General features: G+C 39.1%; 1 protein-coding gene across 1 annotated transcript in view; it reads right to left on the reverse strand.

Moving 5' to 3' along the window:
- LOC107570770 (utrophin-like) overlaps positions 1 to 17,248 on the reverse strand; it is a 187,253-nt gene that overhangs the window by 2,321 nt on the left and 167,684 nt on the right. Inside the window, 6 exon segments of the mRNA XM_016257031.1 lie at positions 238 to 384; positions 1,120 to 1,388; positions 7,606 to 7,735; positions 15,711 to 15,867; positions 16,832 to 16,925; positions 16,928 to 16,964. Coding sequence (XP_016112517.1) covers positions 238 to 384; positions 1,120 to 1,388; positions 7,606 to 7,735; positions 15,711 to 15,867; positions 16,832 to 16,925; positions 16,928 to 16,964 — 834 coding nt within the window.

The raw sequence follows: 17,248 nt of genomic DNA on the forward strand, positions 1-17,248 counted from the left end.
AGGGAAGGGAAGGGAAGGGAAGGGAAGGGAATGGGAAATGGGAAATGGGAAATGAAAAAGGAAAGAAAATGGGAAATGAAAAAGGAAGGAAATGAAAAAGAAAAGGAATATGCAGAGCACCTGCATGAAAGGAACAGGAAGAGGAAGTGGAGCACAGCAAAAGGGAACAGAAAAACAACAGGGAAAAGGGAAAAAAGTAATAGGGAATAAAGGGAAAGGCAAATAACAGGAAAGGACCTGCAGTAGTTTCCAGCGCATGTTGAGGTTGTCTAACTGGCGGTTGGTGGTGGAGGACAGCTGGACATCCAGTGGGGTCAGCTGACCTGCCAGATCATTCACAGCCCGGACATCCTGTTTCAGAGGTGCAATCTCATCCCGGAACGCCTGAAACACACACACACACACAGAGAAATAAATCACATTACCGCCTTTATCTCTGCATATCGCCCAAACACAAACTTAAATAAATCATCAGCCAGAGTGCTTGGCAATGACTCATACAGTACCATGTGTGAGAGGTGTAACAGAGTCATCGTGGGATAAAACTATAAAAATAGCTTCAGGCAGGAAAATGATTAACTAGAATAATCCTTAAAGGAATAGTTCACACAAAAATGGAAATTCTGTCACTATTTACCCTACCTTGTGTTCTTCAAAACCCAAAGGATTATGTTTCTACTGTGGAATGAGTTAAGGAGGAGATGTTAGACTGGATGTTCACATAGCTCTTGTCCATAAACTGGAAATAAAAAATTACCAGAGTCTGTCATACTCCAAACACTACACAATTGTATTATCTTTTAGGGTGCTTTTTGTCATTTTTGAAGCTCGACAACTGCTATTTCCTGGTATTGAAAAGCATCCTAATGAACATCTTTTTTATGCTCCACAGAAGAAAGTAAGTCATACAGGTTTAGAATTAAATGGAGGTGAGTAAATTCAATTCAATTCAATTCAATTCACGTTTATTTGTATAGTGCTTTTCACAATACAAATCGAAATTTAAAGTTTCTACATTATATTTAGGAGTAGCTCCTAAATATGATAAATGATGACAGAATTATAATTTTTAGATGTAATAATGGCAACATTTGTGAATAAGACCAGTTTTAGGCTCACCGTTGTTTTCTCTATGTGATCCTGTAGGGAATCTATGAGAAGGTCTCCCACGGGTTGCCATCCAGCTTTGAGCTCCTCGGCCTGGGCTAGACGCAGGTCCAGTTGGTCCATGGAGCTCTGGAGATACTGGAGTTTATCTAGTGCTCTGTCCACCTGCTCTTGCCAGGTGCCCGCGTGTCCCATGAGCCTCTCCCAGCGCTCGCCCACCTCTGCAGTCTGCTTACGGATCGCTTTAGCCACCCGCTGGGCCTTCTCCTCTGGGCTCAGCTCTACGAAAAACCACAGACGCAAACTCCATTTAAGTCATGTCTTCACTTCAGTTGACCTCAATTATGTTCATTTTGGAAGCTTTTGTAATAAAAGGTAAATTCAGCAGGCAACAAGGCATTCTATTATTGGGATGGAACAATCGAACAATCTGGTCTCAGCCTGATTGAGTAAAAGTACAGATATCTTACAGCGAAAACGACCATTACAAGTTACATTCCATTCCATTACAAATCACCATTTAAACAGTAAGTGTTTTACTCATACTGCATGTAGGCTCAAAGGTGCACTAGTCCTCAACCCCTAAGATAATTTTCAGTGAAAAACAAGAGACAGCTGATTTGTCAGAATCAGAAAGAGCTTTATTGCCAAGTGTGCTTAACACACACAAGGAATTTTTCTTGGCGACAGAAGCTTCCAGTACACAGACAGGTTGACAAGTGACAAGACACAGATAACAAAAAATTTAAATAAGTGAGTAAAAATAAATATGTAAAAACAATACACAATAGACAAGAGACAATAAAAAGTATATTGTATGTACAGATGTGCTATAGACAAATTATGCAAGGGAATGTGGGTAGATGTAAAATATATAAGTCACTAGCATACGTATAATAAATGTAAGTATAGATAGTCGGGTATTGCACATTTTTTATTGCACAGTGGCGAGAACATTTAACTGTTCATGAGGTAGATGACCTGAGGGAAGACACTTTTCCTATGTCTGGCTGTTTTGGTGCTCAGTGCTCTGTAGCACCGGCCAGACGGCAACAGTTCAAAGAGGGAAAGTGCTGGGTGTGAGGGGTCCAGAATGATTTTACCAGCTCTTTTACTAACTCTGGATGAGTGCAGGTCTTGGAAAGTGGGGAAGGTTGTGCCAGTGATTTGCTCAGCTGTCCGGATTATCCGCTGCAATCTTCTAAGGTCTGATTTGGCAGCTGAGCTGAATCAGACAATTATAGAAGTGCAGAGGACGGATTCAATGATGTCCGAGTAGAACTGTGTGCACAGCTCCTGTGGCAGGTTGAACTTCCTCAGCTGGCGAAGGAAATACAACCTCTGCTGGGCCTTTTTCACAATGGAGTCAATGTGAGTGTCCCACTTCAGGTCCTGAGAGATTGTGGTGTCCAGGAACCTGAATGACTCCACTGCAGCCACAGTGCTGTTCATGATGGTGAGTTGGGAGAGAGCAGGAGGGTTGCTCCTGAAGTACACTATCATCTCCACTGTTTTGAGCGTGTTCAGCTCCAGGTAGTTATAACTGCACCAGACAGCCAGTTCTTTAACCTCCTGTCTGTAAGCAGACTCGTCACCGTCCTGGATGATGCCGATGACTGTAGTGTCGTCCGCGATCTTGACAACTTCGCAACGAGCTTGACAGAGGTGTCTTTAGAGGTGCAGTTGCTTGTGTAGAGGGAAAAGAGCAGTGAGGAGAGAACACATCCCTGAGGGGCACCAGTGCTGATGATGCGGGTGTTGGATGTAAATTTACCAATTCTCACTAGCTGTTGTCTATCTGTCAGAAAGCTGGTGATCCACTGACAGATGGAGCTAGGAACAGAGAGCTGGGTTAGTTTGGTCTGGAGGAGGTTTGGGATGATGGTGTTGAAGGCCGAACTTAAGTCCACGAACAGGATCCTTGCATAAGTCCCTGATTTGTCCAGATGTTGCAGGATGTAGTGCAGTCCCACGTTGATTGCATCATCCCCAGACCTGTTTGCTCGGTAAGCAAACTGCAGGGGGTCCAGCAAGGGTCCTGTGATGTCCTTCAGATAAGCCAACACCAGTCTTTCAAAAGACTTCATAACCACAGACGTTAGAGCCACAGGTCTGTAGTCATTAAGTCCAGTAATTTTGGGTTTCTTTGGGACGGGGATGATGGTGGAGCGTTTGAAGCATGAAGGGACTTCGCACAGCTCCAGTGATCTGTTGAAGATCTGTGTGAAGATGGGGGCCAGCTGGTCAGCACAGGATTTAAGGCAGGCTGATGAAACACAGCCTGGGCCTGGTGCTTTCTTTCTCTTCTGCTTCCAGAAGACCTGACGCACATCATCTTCACTGATCTGAAATGCAGAAGTGGGGGAGAGGGGGGTTGCTGGAGGTGTTGATGGCTGTGTAGAGAGTCAGGGCGGGTGTGGGGTGTGAGACCAGGAGTTTCAAATCTACAATAAAACTCATTCAGGTCTTCAGCAAGCTGTTAATTCGCCTCAGTGCTGGGGGATGGTGTCTTGTAGTTTGTGATGTCTTTAAGACCATTCCACACTGAAGCAGGGTCGTTGGCTAAAAACTGGTTTTCCAGCTTTTTAGCGTAGCTCCTCTTAGCCACTCTAATCTCCTTATTCAGTGTGTTTCTGGCCTGATTATACAAGACCCTGTCCCCACTACTGAATGCATCCTCTTTGGCCTGATGAAGCTTCCTGAGTTTTGCTGTGAACCATGGCTTGTTGTTATTGTATGTTAAATGAGTCCTGGTAGGAATGCACATATTCTCACAGAAACTAATGTATGATGTTACAGAATCTGTGAGCTCATCCAGATCATTGGCAGCAGCTTCAAAAACTCTCCAATCAGTGCAGTTGAAACAGGCTTGTCAAAATTGTGAGGAGAGCAATCACATTTATTTTCTTAAATAAAAAATTAAAACTTCAAAACTGCAACAAATTAAGGTTGACTCAATAGCCTCTTAAACGTCTACAAACAAACAACCTTCAAAAAGCTCTCGGCCATGTCCGCCTCTCATATATGAAACACCTGCGATTCACAACTACCTGCCCCTGCACTTGCATTTGCGTAAAAGTTGCCTTGTTGACAAGTTTGGGTGATTGAGACATAGTACCTTCAATGCCCTGTAGATGGCAATATCATTTCTTTTGTATCAGAAATAAACTGCTACAGAAACAGTAGGGTGTCATGCAAAATCTACTGGTGTACACAATACACATACTTATTCAAAAATGTCAAGTAGAGAGTAAAAGTTTCTACAATTTTTGATACTCAGTAAAACTACAAAGCAGCCAAAAACATACTCATGTACAGTAACTAATTACATTTACTCAAATACTTTATACCTCTGATTTAACGGCCATAATGGATCATTTACCTTAGATTTTGGAAATAAATGAGTTTGCTTTGAATTTAAAGGATACAATCATTTGTGTGTTCCATGACAGACTGTATCAGTCGCTTTTGAATATGTTAAAGTGGTGTCATTCATTAATCTGATGTGTATTCATCCATTTGCCGTGAGTGTGAGACAGCAGTGCTATTGCAAAGAGAGTCTGCCTACACACTCGTTTGATTGGCTGTAATTTTGATTGATTTCATCGCATCTCATATCCAGACAAACTGCTTGTTTATTGAATCTCATCATATCAGTTAGAAGATTGCCACATACTGTCTGGAACACCCTTCGCGTTTGGGATACACCTACGGTAGGATTCCTAAAATGTTGCCGATGGGATGCTTGCTAGGTTTCAGAATAGACTGATACAAACAGTCTCACATTTATCAATACGACCACAACTTGACTTTTCAAGTTTTCCACATTGCAACTGACCGTGTTTAGAGAACATGATCGGTGCACGGTCACCTAAGAAAGTGTTTACTAATGAGTCCACTCAACTAATGTACTAAATAGAGAGGGGTTTACAGACGACGGGAGGCAGATGTTTGGGCAATTTAGAAAGTGCCTAGGGCATGTCTATAGGCAGGACTACAGCATTAACAGCTGCTCTTTCATTCAGCTTCCAGGCTTTCTGAGGACGTGAGAAGACACTTTAGCTAATGTCACCGTCACAAACGGCAGGACTGATTTCTCCATTCGGCAAACGCTCACGTATATCTTTCATCTTTATATTTCTGTTTCAGGCGTGTGAGAATCAATTTACAATTCAAATGCGTTCAAGCGTTTCTGGACAGGTTTGAAATTCAATTAAGAACCAGGGGTTGAATGGAAATGAAAGTGACGGTGTGGCAGTGGCTTGTTTATGCTCGTTTGATGACGAACACTGGAACAGATTGCTTTGCATTTTAAAACATACAGTTCAATTTGGAAAACATGCATTTGCGTGAACATTAGTGGTGTATGATTTTATCTGGGTAAGCTGCTCCCGCTGTGTGTTTGCGTGGGGCGGCAGAGCGCGTGAGCTGGTTATCGGTTCAGATAGCTGAGCTCTGCGCTTTGATCGCAGGGATAAGAGAACATGGAAGCATCATGAAAGATCACTCAAGGACTCAATGGAGGCATGTGAGATTGCTCTAGGTGTTCAAAGTGAGGCATGTGGAGATAGATCAGAAAACACTGCCCTGCTGAACCCAGCTGACTTCAATAGGAAAAAATTTGAAAGTGCAAATTTGTGGTAAGAATATTAAATAAGTATATAAGCCGAGTCACACTGAATCTGCACCTTCAAAATTCCTTGATTTACATGTTTTCTGCATGTTTATTTCAGGGCTTGTAAATATATTAATTAAAATAAAATATAAGATTAATATAAATAATATGAATGCAAAAATATAATATAAAATATTTTATTATATAATATTATTAATATTATATCACTACTATATAATAATAACAACACAATTAAATAACATAGATTATGGAAGCCCTTTTCCACCACTTAATAAAAAAATAAAATTTGTGAATTTTTCTCACATTTCTGACTTTTGTTCTTGCAATTGCGAATTTACATCTCGCTATTCTGACTTCTTTTCTCAGAATTGTGAGATATAAACTCACAACTGCGTTTTATAAAGTCCGATTCTGTGAAAAAAAAGACTATTTTCTTACAATTCCGAGTTTATATCTCACAGTTCTGACTTTATTTCTCAGAATTACGTTTATATCACACAATTCTGTCTATAACATGCAATTGCGAGTTTATATCTTGCAATTCTGAGAAAAAAGTCATAACTGTGATATAAAAAGTATTTTTTTTTTTCAATTAAATGGGCTTCCATAACAGCTCACTATGATTTATGATGATTAATCACAAAGGAAAGGGGAAAAACATTAACATCGCCTCATTAACAAAGAAGTGAAAAAATGCTGATTTAAAGCAGCACTATGTAACTTTTGTCGCTCTAGCGGTTAATAAACAGAACTGCACACATCCCGCGGAAGAACATTCCAACCAGAGCTACTTCTCTAAGTTTATGTCTATGGCGAAGTGTACCGTAGTGATTCGGAATAAGACAAAAACACGGTTTGGAAAATGAATTCATGATGTACTCGCTCATTATGTACATTTAGCAAATTTTGAACACAGAAAAAGTTACATAGTGCTGCTTTAACTGTACCTTATTTAGTCTAAAATTGCACTTTTCTTCGTAGCCCAGTCTGTTTAAATATTTAGCCTAATTTGATAATGCTGTCAGACACAACATCTTTGTGTTGCACAGAGTTAGGAAAGTCAAATCTAAATCTCTAATACAGGTTACAGCACACCTCTCCTCAAGCGGCCACATGATTTGAGATGTCCTTTATGTCTGTAGCTCAGGACGTAACAGTTCAGGACGAGTTACACAGAAAAGTAAAAAATCAGTTTAATGTTTGTTTCAATCACTAAGCCTCAGTACAGCCAGCAGTAATAGTTCTGCTTGCCTTAGTGAACACTTTCAGCTCTAGATGACTTTGGTGTTTTCTGAAAGACAGAAAACACTGAGCTTCAGGACTCTGAAAAGTGGAAATATCCAGCAGTCTCTGATCTGCCAATTAACCCGGTTTCGCTGGGCATTCGCACACTCCTCCTAAACGTCTGCGCATGCCTACGCACATACACACACTTCACAAGCAGCTCTCTTTCTATCTGATAAGCGATGTCTGACGTTCGTCCTAAATTAGCTTTTCAAGCGGGTCCCAGCGGAAGTGTCCAGAGAGCCGTGGAACTTCAGATACTGCAGTTAAGAGTGTGTTGACAGGAGGTGTCCGACTTATCAGAGAGTCACTTACATCAAAGAGCATCCCTCAGAGAGTGTCAAAATAAACTCCGCTGGTCTGGATGATGTGTGTGTGTGTATAATGTTCTCATACTGATCTTAAGTTTCTGCAGAGGGGTTTTTAAGTGCAGAATGTTTACTGTAAAGGTTTCTCTCTCCTTGCTTCATAAAGCATGTGACTTGACAAGACTTACGCATTTCTTCCCTTTCCTCTCTACTTTTATTTTCATTAAACATATGGGAGGATGGCAGGATGAAGAAATAATAAGCTCTCACCGGTTTTGGGTTGCAGGTTTTTGCGTGGCTCTTCGGGTCCTTCGATCGGCTGGTCGGCCAGAAACATGCGTGCCTGATCCAATGTGCTGAGAACTAAATGCTCACGCTCCTTAAGCTCCGCCCTCAGAGCCTGAAAACACAATCAGTTAACATCACATCACATCCCGTCAATCAGTCATTAACAGAGCTTAAAGAAAGAAATCAGCAGAAATAAGAAAGAAAAAAAATGGGTGGGGAAAAACAATTATCGTTAAGAAAACAGTCGACCAATTAACAGAGAAATAAAAAGATAAATAGATGGATGGACTAGATAGAGAAACTGACAAATAAAAAAACAGAAATGTATGGATGGATGGATAGACCGACAGACAGACAGAGAGAGATACAGATGGATGGACAGACAGACGGACGGGATGGATGGGATGGACGGACGGGATGGACGGATGGATGGACGGATGGATGGACGGGATGGACGGATGAATAGATAGAATTAACAACAGTTTTGCCAGACTACTTTTGGCTTACTTTTCATGTATTACATTCAGCCACAGTCCGTCATTTTCTGACAGTATACGTTCATTGTTTATGTAAGCCAGCACTCCATCCAAGAGTGTGTGTGTGTGCTTGTGTGTGAGCAGGAGATCAGTGAGCGCAAAATGAAAAACAAAGAGATCAAGAAAAGGTGAGAATGAGGGCAGTGAAGGACTGATAGGGTGCACATATAAAACGGACATTGAAGTGCAATTGCAAACACAATCTCCGAGGTCAAACGAGGCATTTCCGCAGGGTCGCACGCAAATTAGCCAAACTAATAGCCATTCTCTAACTCTGACAAAACTAATTCCTGCCTTCAGGCAGCACAGGACTTCTGCACAGTCAGACACACACACAATTAAATGAACAGCCAAATCTCAGCGGAGAGGAAAACTGGATTACCATTCCTCTGATAGTTGGGCCCCTCAGGCTCGACTGGAGAGCAGGGTTACGGCACCCTCCACACTTCTGAAACGGTCGTTAAACAGAGCCGGAGGAAGTGATAAGCCTTTTAATTACATCCTGCTACAGTAAACCTAGCGAGCACCAGCCGCACATTAGAGGCCCGTGATGAGGACAGAGAGGAAGAGGAGCGGTCCATTAAACAGCATTACGGAGATGTTAAGGACCGATATTAAAAAAATCATGAAGATTGGAGTAAGATGGAGAAAGAGACACATATAAGGTCAAAGAAGAACCTCATATACGAGCGCGTGTGTGTGTGCAGCTCGCTGGATGATACACAGCAATGGACAGACTGCACTGCTTTACTACTCTGAAGACTACTGGGATAAGGATGTAAACTAGTGAATATCACCTACATTTTTGTGTGTTTTAGCTATGGCAGTGGTCCTGTAGTATTGAGTTCTGTAGTATTCTGTCGTGCCGCGCCGCTCGCGTCCGGTGTAACATTGGTTTTGCTTTGTTTCACAGAACTAATCATTGCCTGGGTTGCGTACGAATGTGTGGGGCGGAGCTATCAAAATAGGGGCGAGACCCTTTTGGGGTAGGTGCGTGTTTGTTTTGGTGATTTCAAATATCAACATTGGTTACCAGAAATCGCTTACCCCACATTTAAAACAATTCCTATTCACACGGATCCACTGAAACTACTAAAAGTGCAGTATTATGCATGCCAGGCCAGTAGATGGCGATGACTGAACACATAATACGCATGTGCACGACGTAAATCATTTTCACAAATTCGCTTTTTTGTAGTGTACATAGAGACGATTATGGTATAGTTCTCAAACACTTGCACTTTAAAACCCAATTTCAGAAACGCTGTTGTCATGAAAATTAATGGCCAAAATGCAAAAAGGTTTTCTGTTTTTAGCTGAAAACGATGTTGTGTAAACACCCTTTTAATCGGACAAATTGTGACTCACCTCAACAACTGTACACATCTCTGCTTTGCAACAGTCCTTAAGTTCTTCCTCATCCTGAGTAGTTTGGGATAAACCACGCTTTGCTTTTTACTAATGTTTGCTTTTTGCTTCTTCTTCTTCTTTTGACTTGACCACTGATGAGACGATTATGGTATAGTTCTAAAACACTTGCACTTTAAAACCCAATTTCAGAAACGCTGTTGTCATGAAAATTAATGGCCAAAATGCAAAAAGGTTTTCTGTTTTTAGCTGAAAACGATGTTGTGTAAACACCCTTTTGATCGGACAAATTGTGACTCACCTCAACAATTGTACACATCTCTGCTTTGCAACAGTCCTTAAGTTCTTCCTCATCCTGAGTAGTTTGGGATAAACCACGCTTTGCTTTTTACTAATGTTTGCTTTTTGCTTCTTCTTCTTCTTTTGACTTGACCACTGATAGTCACAAAAATAAATACCATGGTTTAGACCGTATAACCTTAACCAGCCTAAATATACAGTTTCATTAAAGGCTTAGTTCACCCAAAAATGGAAATTCTGTCATTCTCACCTTCATGTCATTTCCATAAGACTTGGGTTCAGCTTCGAAACCCAAGTGAAGATTTTTTTTATGAAACCTAATGAAAGATTTCTGCCCCGCCACTGAAAGTCCATTGACGCTTTAAAAAGTTGATAAAAACATTGTAAAAGTAATCCATATGAATCCAACAGATTCACATAAACACTGATGGCGTATAAACAGTGATCAACATGCATATATTAACAGAAGGTCAACTGTACTTGCTTGACATGCAGGAGCCAGTGAGGTCGGTTCTTGCACATTAAGGATGTTTGAGCTTCCATAAAGCATATTTGATGTGATCTATGCATATACATTTTTATTACGTCTAAAGTATTTCTGTTTATCATAAAGAGGGTGTAGTAATGTTTTGCCCATGTGCCACTGCATTTGGTTTAATCACTTTCAACTCATTCAAAAATAAGAAAATGAGAACTTTTCAGATTAAGAAAAAGTTAATAAACATTTTTAAAAAGATAATCCGATGGATGTGGTTGATTTTCCAACCATCATATATATATGGTATTGCCTCCATCTTGGCTCTATCAATCACAAAATAAAAGTCCTCTTCCAACTAAATAATCTTATTTATAATAAAATATGACATCAAATAAAGCACACAATTTATATATTCACAAATATATGCTAAATGGCGCCAACAAAGTGATGGTGTGTCTTCAGAAGACTAAACAGCTCGATTCATATGGATTACTTTTATGATGTCTTCATGAACTTTTTTAAAGTTTGAAAGTTTCGGACTTTCATTAAAGGAACAGAACTATTTCAGGTTTCATGAAAAATATTTCCGTTTGGGTTTTGAAGATGAATGGAATTATTATGGGTTTGGAACGACATGAGGGTGAATAATCATGACCATTTTTATTTTGGGGTAAACTATCCCTTTAAGATGCCTCTTGTAGCTGAAACATGCTTTAGTAAACTCACCTTTTTTAATATATGATGCAATATCTCAAAACAAAAAATAGACACAAAGACAATATTTAAATGGAATTGTAGACAGCGCTTTGGGGGTTCACCACTTGGTGTTTGGGACATGGTGCTACAGCCTAAATGGTTCAAAATGGTTTCCAAACATCTGTCCACTGTAGTGGACACCATGCGTGAAAGGGTTAAGCAATTTTGTTGTTCTTTTTTGCACAAAGCAGAAAGCTTTTAGCGCTGCAGCAAAAATAAATAAAAGCCCACAGATGAGTATTAGGTGTGTGACACTTTTTCTGTATATTATTGTTCTTGTGCTGTCAGAGAGAATGATGGGAAATCATTTTTCTATACAAGCAAGTCACTTTATGGTGTCCTTGCACATATCATGATAACAGTGTTTCTGGGTTTACTTGCTTCACAAACTATATTCCTGTTTGACTCTGCTTTGACACAACCAGCATTGTATAAAGCGCTATACAAATAAAGGTGACTTGACTTGACATGGACACGGCACATACAGATATAGACTACACTATATATAAAAAAATACCATTGATGTTACAGGTTCTCCACGACACCACAGAGTGTTTGGGGTCTGTGATTTTTAAATGTTTTTATTATTACTACAATTTAAAATACTTATTTTTCTATGTTAATATATTTTAATGTAATTTCTTCCTGTGATCAAAGCTGTATTTTCAGCATCATTACTCCAGTCTTCAGTGTCACACGATCTTCAGAAATCATTCTCATATGCTGATTTGCCACTCGAGAAACATTTCTGATTATTTATTTATTTTCAGGATTATCTGATTAATGAAATGTTCAAAAGAACAGCATTTATTTGAAACTGACTTTTTTGTTGCAGCATTATAAATGCAGAAACTGTACGGACAACATTAGCAGCCATTTCAGATTAGATTAGCTATTCTATAACATTAGTCTCATGATAACACTTTTAATGGGGACCAATTCTCATTATCTATTACCTATGACTTTTTCCTCAATAAACTCCTAATTTGCTGCTTATTAATAGTTATTAAGGTAGTTGTAGGATTAAGGGATCTAAAATACGCTCATGCAGAATAAGACTTAATATGTGCTTTATAAGAACTAATATGCTAGTAGCAAATATGCCGCAAATATGCATGCTAATAAGCAACTAGTTAATAGTGAGAATTGGTCCCTACACTAAAGTGTTACCACTATGTGAATTTGAACATTTATTCTAGTTATAGTTAAATGAATGTTCTGTGATAGCAAACAGCACAGCTGAAATTGAGTTGAACCTGGAACACTCTTTGGAAGAATGGATAAAGACGACACTCCTTTATGACCAAGGACTAAATGTCTAGGCCTCGGCGGCTTTATTCAGTCTCGTATTCAACTCTTCGAGGATTCACAACCCAAACGATCAGAATAAATCACACAGACGAAACCAGTATTGAACAGAGCTGAGCCCGGCAGAGTAACCGCAATCAGTGCAAAGACAGTTTCCAGCTTTTTAAGGTCATCATTTCTTTTCAGGGTGCCTAGACTAAAAAAAAAAAAACCTTACAGTGATAAGATTAATGCTGCATGATAGTGCTCACATAAGAAAAATTAGAAACTATGTGCATATACATTTCAGTCTGTTCTTCACATTAAACTTTTATAGCTTCAGAGGACTTATAGACTAGTTTTATGATACTTTTATAGTGCTTTTCTGTCCTTTCTGGTCACTGACTGCATGATAGTGCTCACATAAGAAAAATTAGAAACTATGTGCATATACATTTCAGTCTGTTCTTCACATTAAACTCTTTTATAGCTTCAGAGGACTTATAGACTAGTTTTATGATACTTTTATAGTGCTTTTCTGTCCTTTCTGGTCACTGTATGGAAAAGAACAGTGCGGACATCTGGCTACATTTCTTTTATGTTCCATGGAAAAACATACAAGTTTTAAATGATATATGGTCAAATGATGACAATTTTCCTTTTTGTTTGAATGATCCTATTGAAATGATGATAAATATAGTGTCTGATATTGCATAAATCATTTGTCCTTGTAACGGTCAGAAGCTTTATCAGTAAAACTGAGAATACCACACACTTTCCCACTCTCAGGACTTTACAAAATTGTGATTGATAGTTTTAATTACAGCAGCAATAAAGAAGGCTCTTCTATTGGATAAGTAGATGTATGATTAATAAACACTATTACTGAGACATAAGGATACTGTCCTCAAGTACTCTTTGCACTTTATCGCCAATAATCAAATGAACGCTGTGTGGAAAAATGACATACATGAATATGCTAATAGACACCCGCCACACGCAGAGACACACTCAATATCCATGAACTGTGCTGTACACCAGCTGAGAGGATAACTGTTAAGGGATAATTCTCTAACCGACACATTTTGAAGTATATTTATTTAATGGGTAATTTTACAAAACGGGTGCTATCTGTGACCATCGTGTGTGTGTGTGTGTGTGTGTGTGTGTGTATATACACAAACACTGTATATAGTCACACTTTGGTTTGAGGACCAATTTTCACTATTATGACTTTTGCCATAAACTCATAATTTGCTGCTTATTAATAGTTATTAAGGTAGTTGTGTTAAGTTTAGGTATGGGGTGGATTAAGGGATCTAAAATATGGTCATGCAGAATAAAGCATTAATATGTGCTTTATAAGCACTAATAAACTGCCAATATGCTTGTGATGCTAATAAGCAGCTAGTTAATAGTGAGAATATGTCCCTAAACTAAAGTGTTACCATAAATATAAAGATGTTAGATGAAAAAAAAAATAGATAAGTAAATAAATAATGTAATATATAAATACATTTGTGTCCCCAGAGAAGTCTATTGGATAAGTAGATGTATGATTAATAAACACTATTACTGAGACATAAGGATACTGTCCTCAAGTACTCTTTACACTTTATCGCCAATAATCAAATGAACGCTGTGTGGAAAAATGACATACATGAATATGCTAATAGACACCCGCCACACGCAGAGACGCACTCAATATCCATGAACTGTGCTGTACACCAGCTGAGAGGATAACTGTTAAGGGATAATTCTCTAACCGACACATTTTGAAGTATATTTATTTAATGGGTAATTTTACAAAACGGGTGCTATCTGTGACCATCGTGTGTGTGTGTGTGTGTGTGTGTGTGTGTATATACACAAACACTGTATATAGTCACACTTTGGTTTGAGGACCAATTTTCACTATTATGACTTTTGCCATAAACTCATAATTTGCTGCTTATTAATAGTTATTAAGGTAGTTGTGTTAAGTTTAGGTATGGGGTGGATTAAGGGATCTAAAATATGGTCATGCAGAATAAAGCATTAATATGTGCTTTATAAGCACTAATAAACTGCCAATATGCTTGTGATGCTAATAAGCAGCTAGTTAATAGTGAGAATATGTCCCTAAACTAAAGTGTTACCATAAATATAAAGATGTTAGATGAAAAAAAAAATAGATAAGTAAATAAATAATGTAATATATAAATACATTTGTGTCCCCAGAGAAGTATGCCAACCCTGTTATCATTTTGGTAATGCAGGATAAAATGTCTTTTTAAAAAATGAATAATAATAATAATATAAAATAAAATTGCAATATATTAACCTAATCCGTTTTTGAGGAAATGAATCTCTTCAAGAATGCTTCCGTTTTTTTAATCACGTTATCTGATAGTTTTTGGTTTCTCATAAAGAGCTGAGCTGAATGTCAACCGTGTTACCATGATTTTGTTTCATAAACAACTGATACTTGTAAACTACTTGATACTTGTGGAAGCAGCTTCAGATTATCTTTCTATTAAGCTCCTTGTAGTTTCAAGCCTTAACTGTCATATTAAACAGTGAAAGTGTCAACCCTGTTACTGTCAACCTTGTTACCTTTTTAAAGGCATAAATGTATCCCAGCACATTATGCTTATTTATATATTAAAAACAATATATTCATTTAGCTTGAGATGGTACAATGCAATTAACACTTGTATACATTATTTAATTATTTTAATAAAAACATGTACTTTAAAAATCACCATTTCCATTTCATTTAACGGCCTCATTACACTCAATTAATCTTGGAATAAAGGTCATTCTGCGTCTCTTTAACTGGCTCGGTGTCTTTATCAGTGGAAGTTTTCAGACAGACAAGTCTCTCAGACCTCACACAAATGATTCATTTTCACTTCCATCTCGAGTTCTGGGGCACACCATCCTGGTCGCCCGGTTGGCACAGCCCACTAATCAGCCGTGACGTGTCTGGCGGGTAAACTATAAAATGTACGAGCCAATGGTGATTCTATTGCCAAGGTGTGCGTAGAGGGTTGATACATATGTTTGTTCATCCACTGTTTTAATGTCTTCATCTTTACACACAACATTTGAGTATTTACAACAATTCCCCTTTTAATTGTGTTTCCTCAGCTGATAAGGCTGAGTGTTTCAAGGTACATAATGAGACGAGACGAGATGACACAACCTGAGAAGAACGAGATGAGAGAGGAGAAGAGACAATGAGAAGAGGGATATATGAGAGAGAAAGCTACAACACTGATATGACGGAGTTGAGTTGAGAAGAGAGGGACGGGACAGTATGAACTGAATTCGAGACAGTAGCTGCGATGAGGGTAGACAGCGATGAGACTGGCTCTCACCGTGCAGTGGGTCTGCTGCTGCAGCACTGTGGGCACGTCTCCTCCGATGGGCATCTGTTTGTTCAGTTCCTCATCCTTCACACTGATCCAGCAGCTCAGTTCCTCCAGGACTGACAGAAGAAGGTTCCAGCGCTCAGCACTGGCCTCCAGATGAGCCCTGCACACACAATTACACATCCATTCAAAAAATCGTACAAATCTTGGTACTAATGAAGATGTTACATTTGGAATGCATCAGGATTCTCCCACAAACACGTGGTTGAACACAACAGTTCCAACAGTCTTTCTCTGAACAGAATGAGTGCAAAAGGTGAAACTTGTGTGTGTGTGTGTGTGTGTGTGTGTGTGTGTGTGCGCGCGCGTGTGTGTGTGTGTGTGTGTGCACAAGGGTTAACAGTGCAAGCATTTTACTCACATATGTGATTAAAAATATATGTGCGAGAACTGTAAAATGCATTTAGGGGGATTTGTGTGAATAAAAAAAAACCTGGATTATAAAATGTAATGTCATAAAAGTCTTAAATATCTTACATGGTGTAACAAACGAAGAGGTGTTAAATTTGGTGAAGGAAAAACGGGATTCTCCATACAACCTAATGTGATTATTAAAGGGGTCATATGATGCGATTTCAAGTTTTCCTTTCTCTTTGGAGTGTTACAAGCTGATTGTGCATAGATAAGATCCCTGAAGTTGCAAAGACTAAAGTCTCAAAACTCTTTGTGTCCTTTTATTAAAGGGAAACACATTATACATTTTAATTGCACCCCTAAAGTTTTTCTAATGCACTCATTTTTTTAACTTAGAAAAAAGAAGTGTCAAGCCCTGGTGTGTGTGTGTGTGTGTAAATGGACATATCAGCAAGACTTGTAATTACACGTGTTCACTAATCAGTGCCTAATTAGATTAGAACACAATTACACTGTTTTCCTCTCTCTCACACACACATTCACACTCTCTTGTTGGTCCATTTGACCATTTTAAATGGTACACACACACACACACACACACTCAGATCGACAATAAAAGTGAAACACGGCTCCATCTGTCCTTACGAGTGGCTCTTACCATTAATGTGTGAGCACTTGAACTTGAGGTTTATGTGTGTGTGTGTGTGACTGACCGTATATTGGCTGATTTGGCCTTCAGGTCGTTCCAGCGCTGGTTCATTTCATCCAGTCTCTGTTGGAGGAAAACTGCTTCCTCTGAGCTCCCCTGAAGACATCATTATGAACCTCGATCTCCGCCTGGATGTCCTACACAGAGAGAGAGAGAGAGAGAGAGAGAGAGAGAGCGACTGCTTTAATTGCACTGTTACCACCTTCATTATGTGGATTCATTAAAAGGAAAGATAAATAAATCAACAAAGACAAACAGAGATGTTTCCACACCTCCGCTGAGGGGAAAGCACACAATTAAAGCTGTCAGTCTGATACTGAACCTCTCCACACACACACACACACACACACACACACACACACACACACACACACGCACGCACACACGCGCACACACACACGCGCACATGTCTGGACAGCTC

Source organism: Sinocyclocheilus grahami, unplaced genomic scaffold (assembly GCF_001515645.1).
Source record: "Sinocyclocheilus grahami isolate Dianchi unplaced genomic scaffold, SAMN03320097.WGS_v1.1 scaffold1503.1, whole genome shotgun sequence".
Lineage (NCBI taxonomy): Eukaryota > Metazoa > Chordata > Actinopteri > Cypriniformes > Cyprinidae > Sinocyclocheilus > Sinocyclocheilus grahami.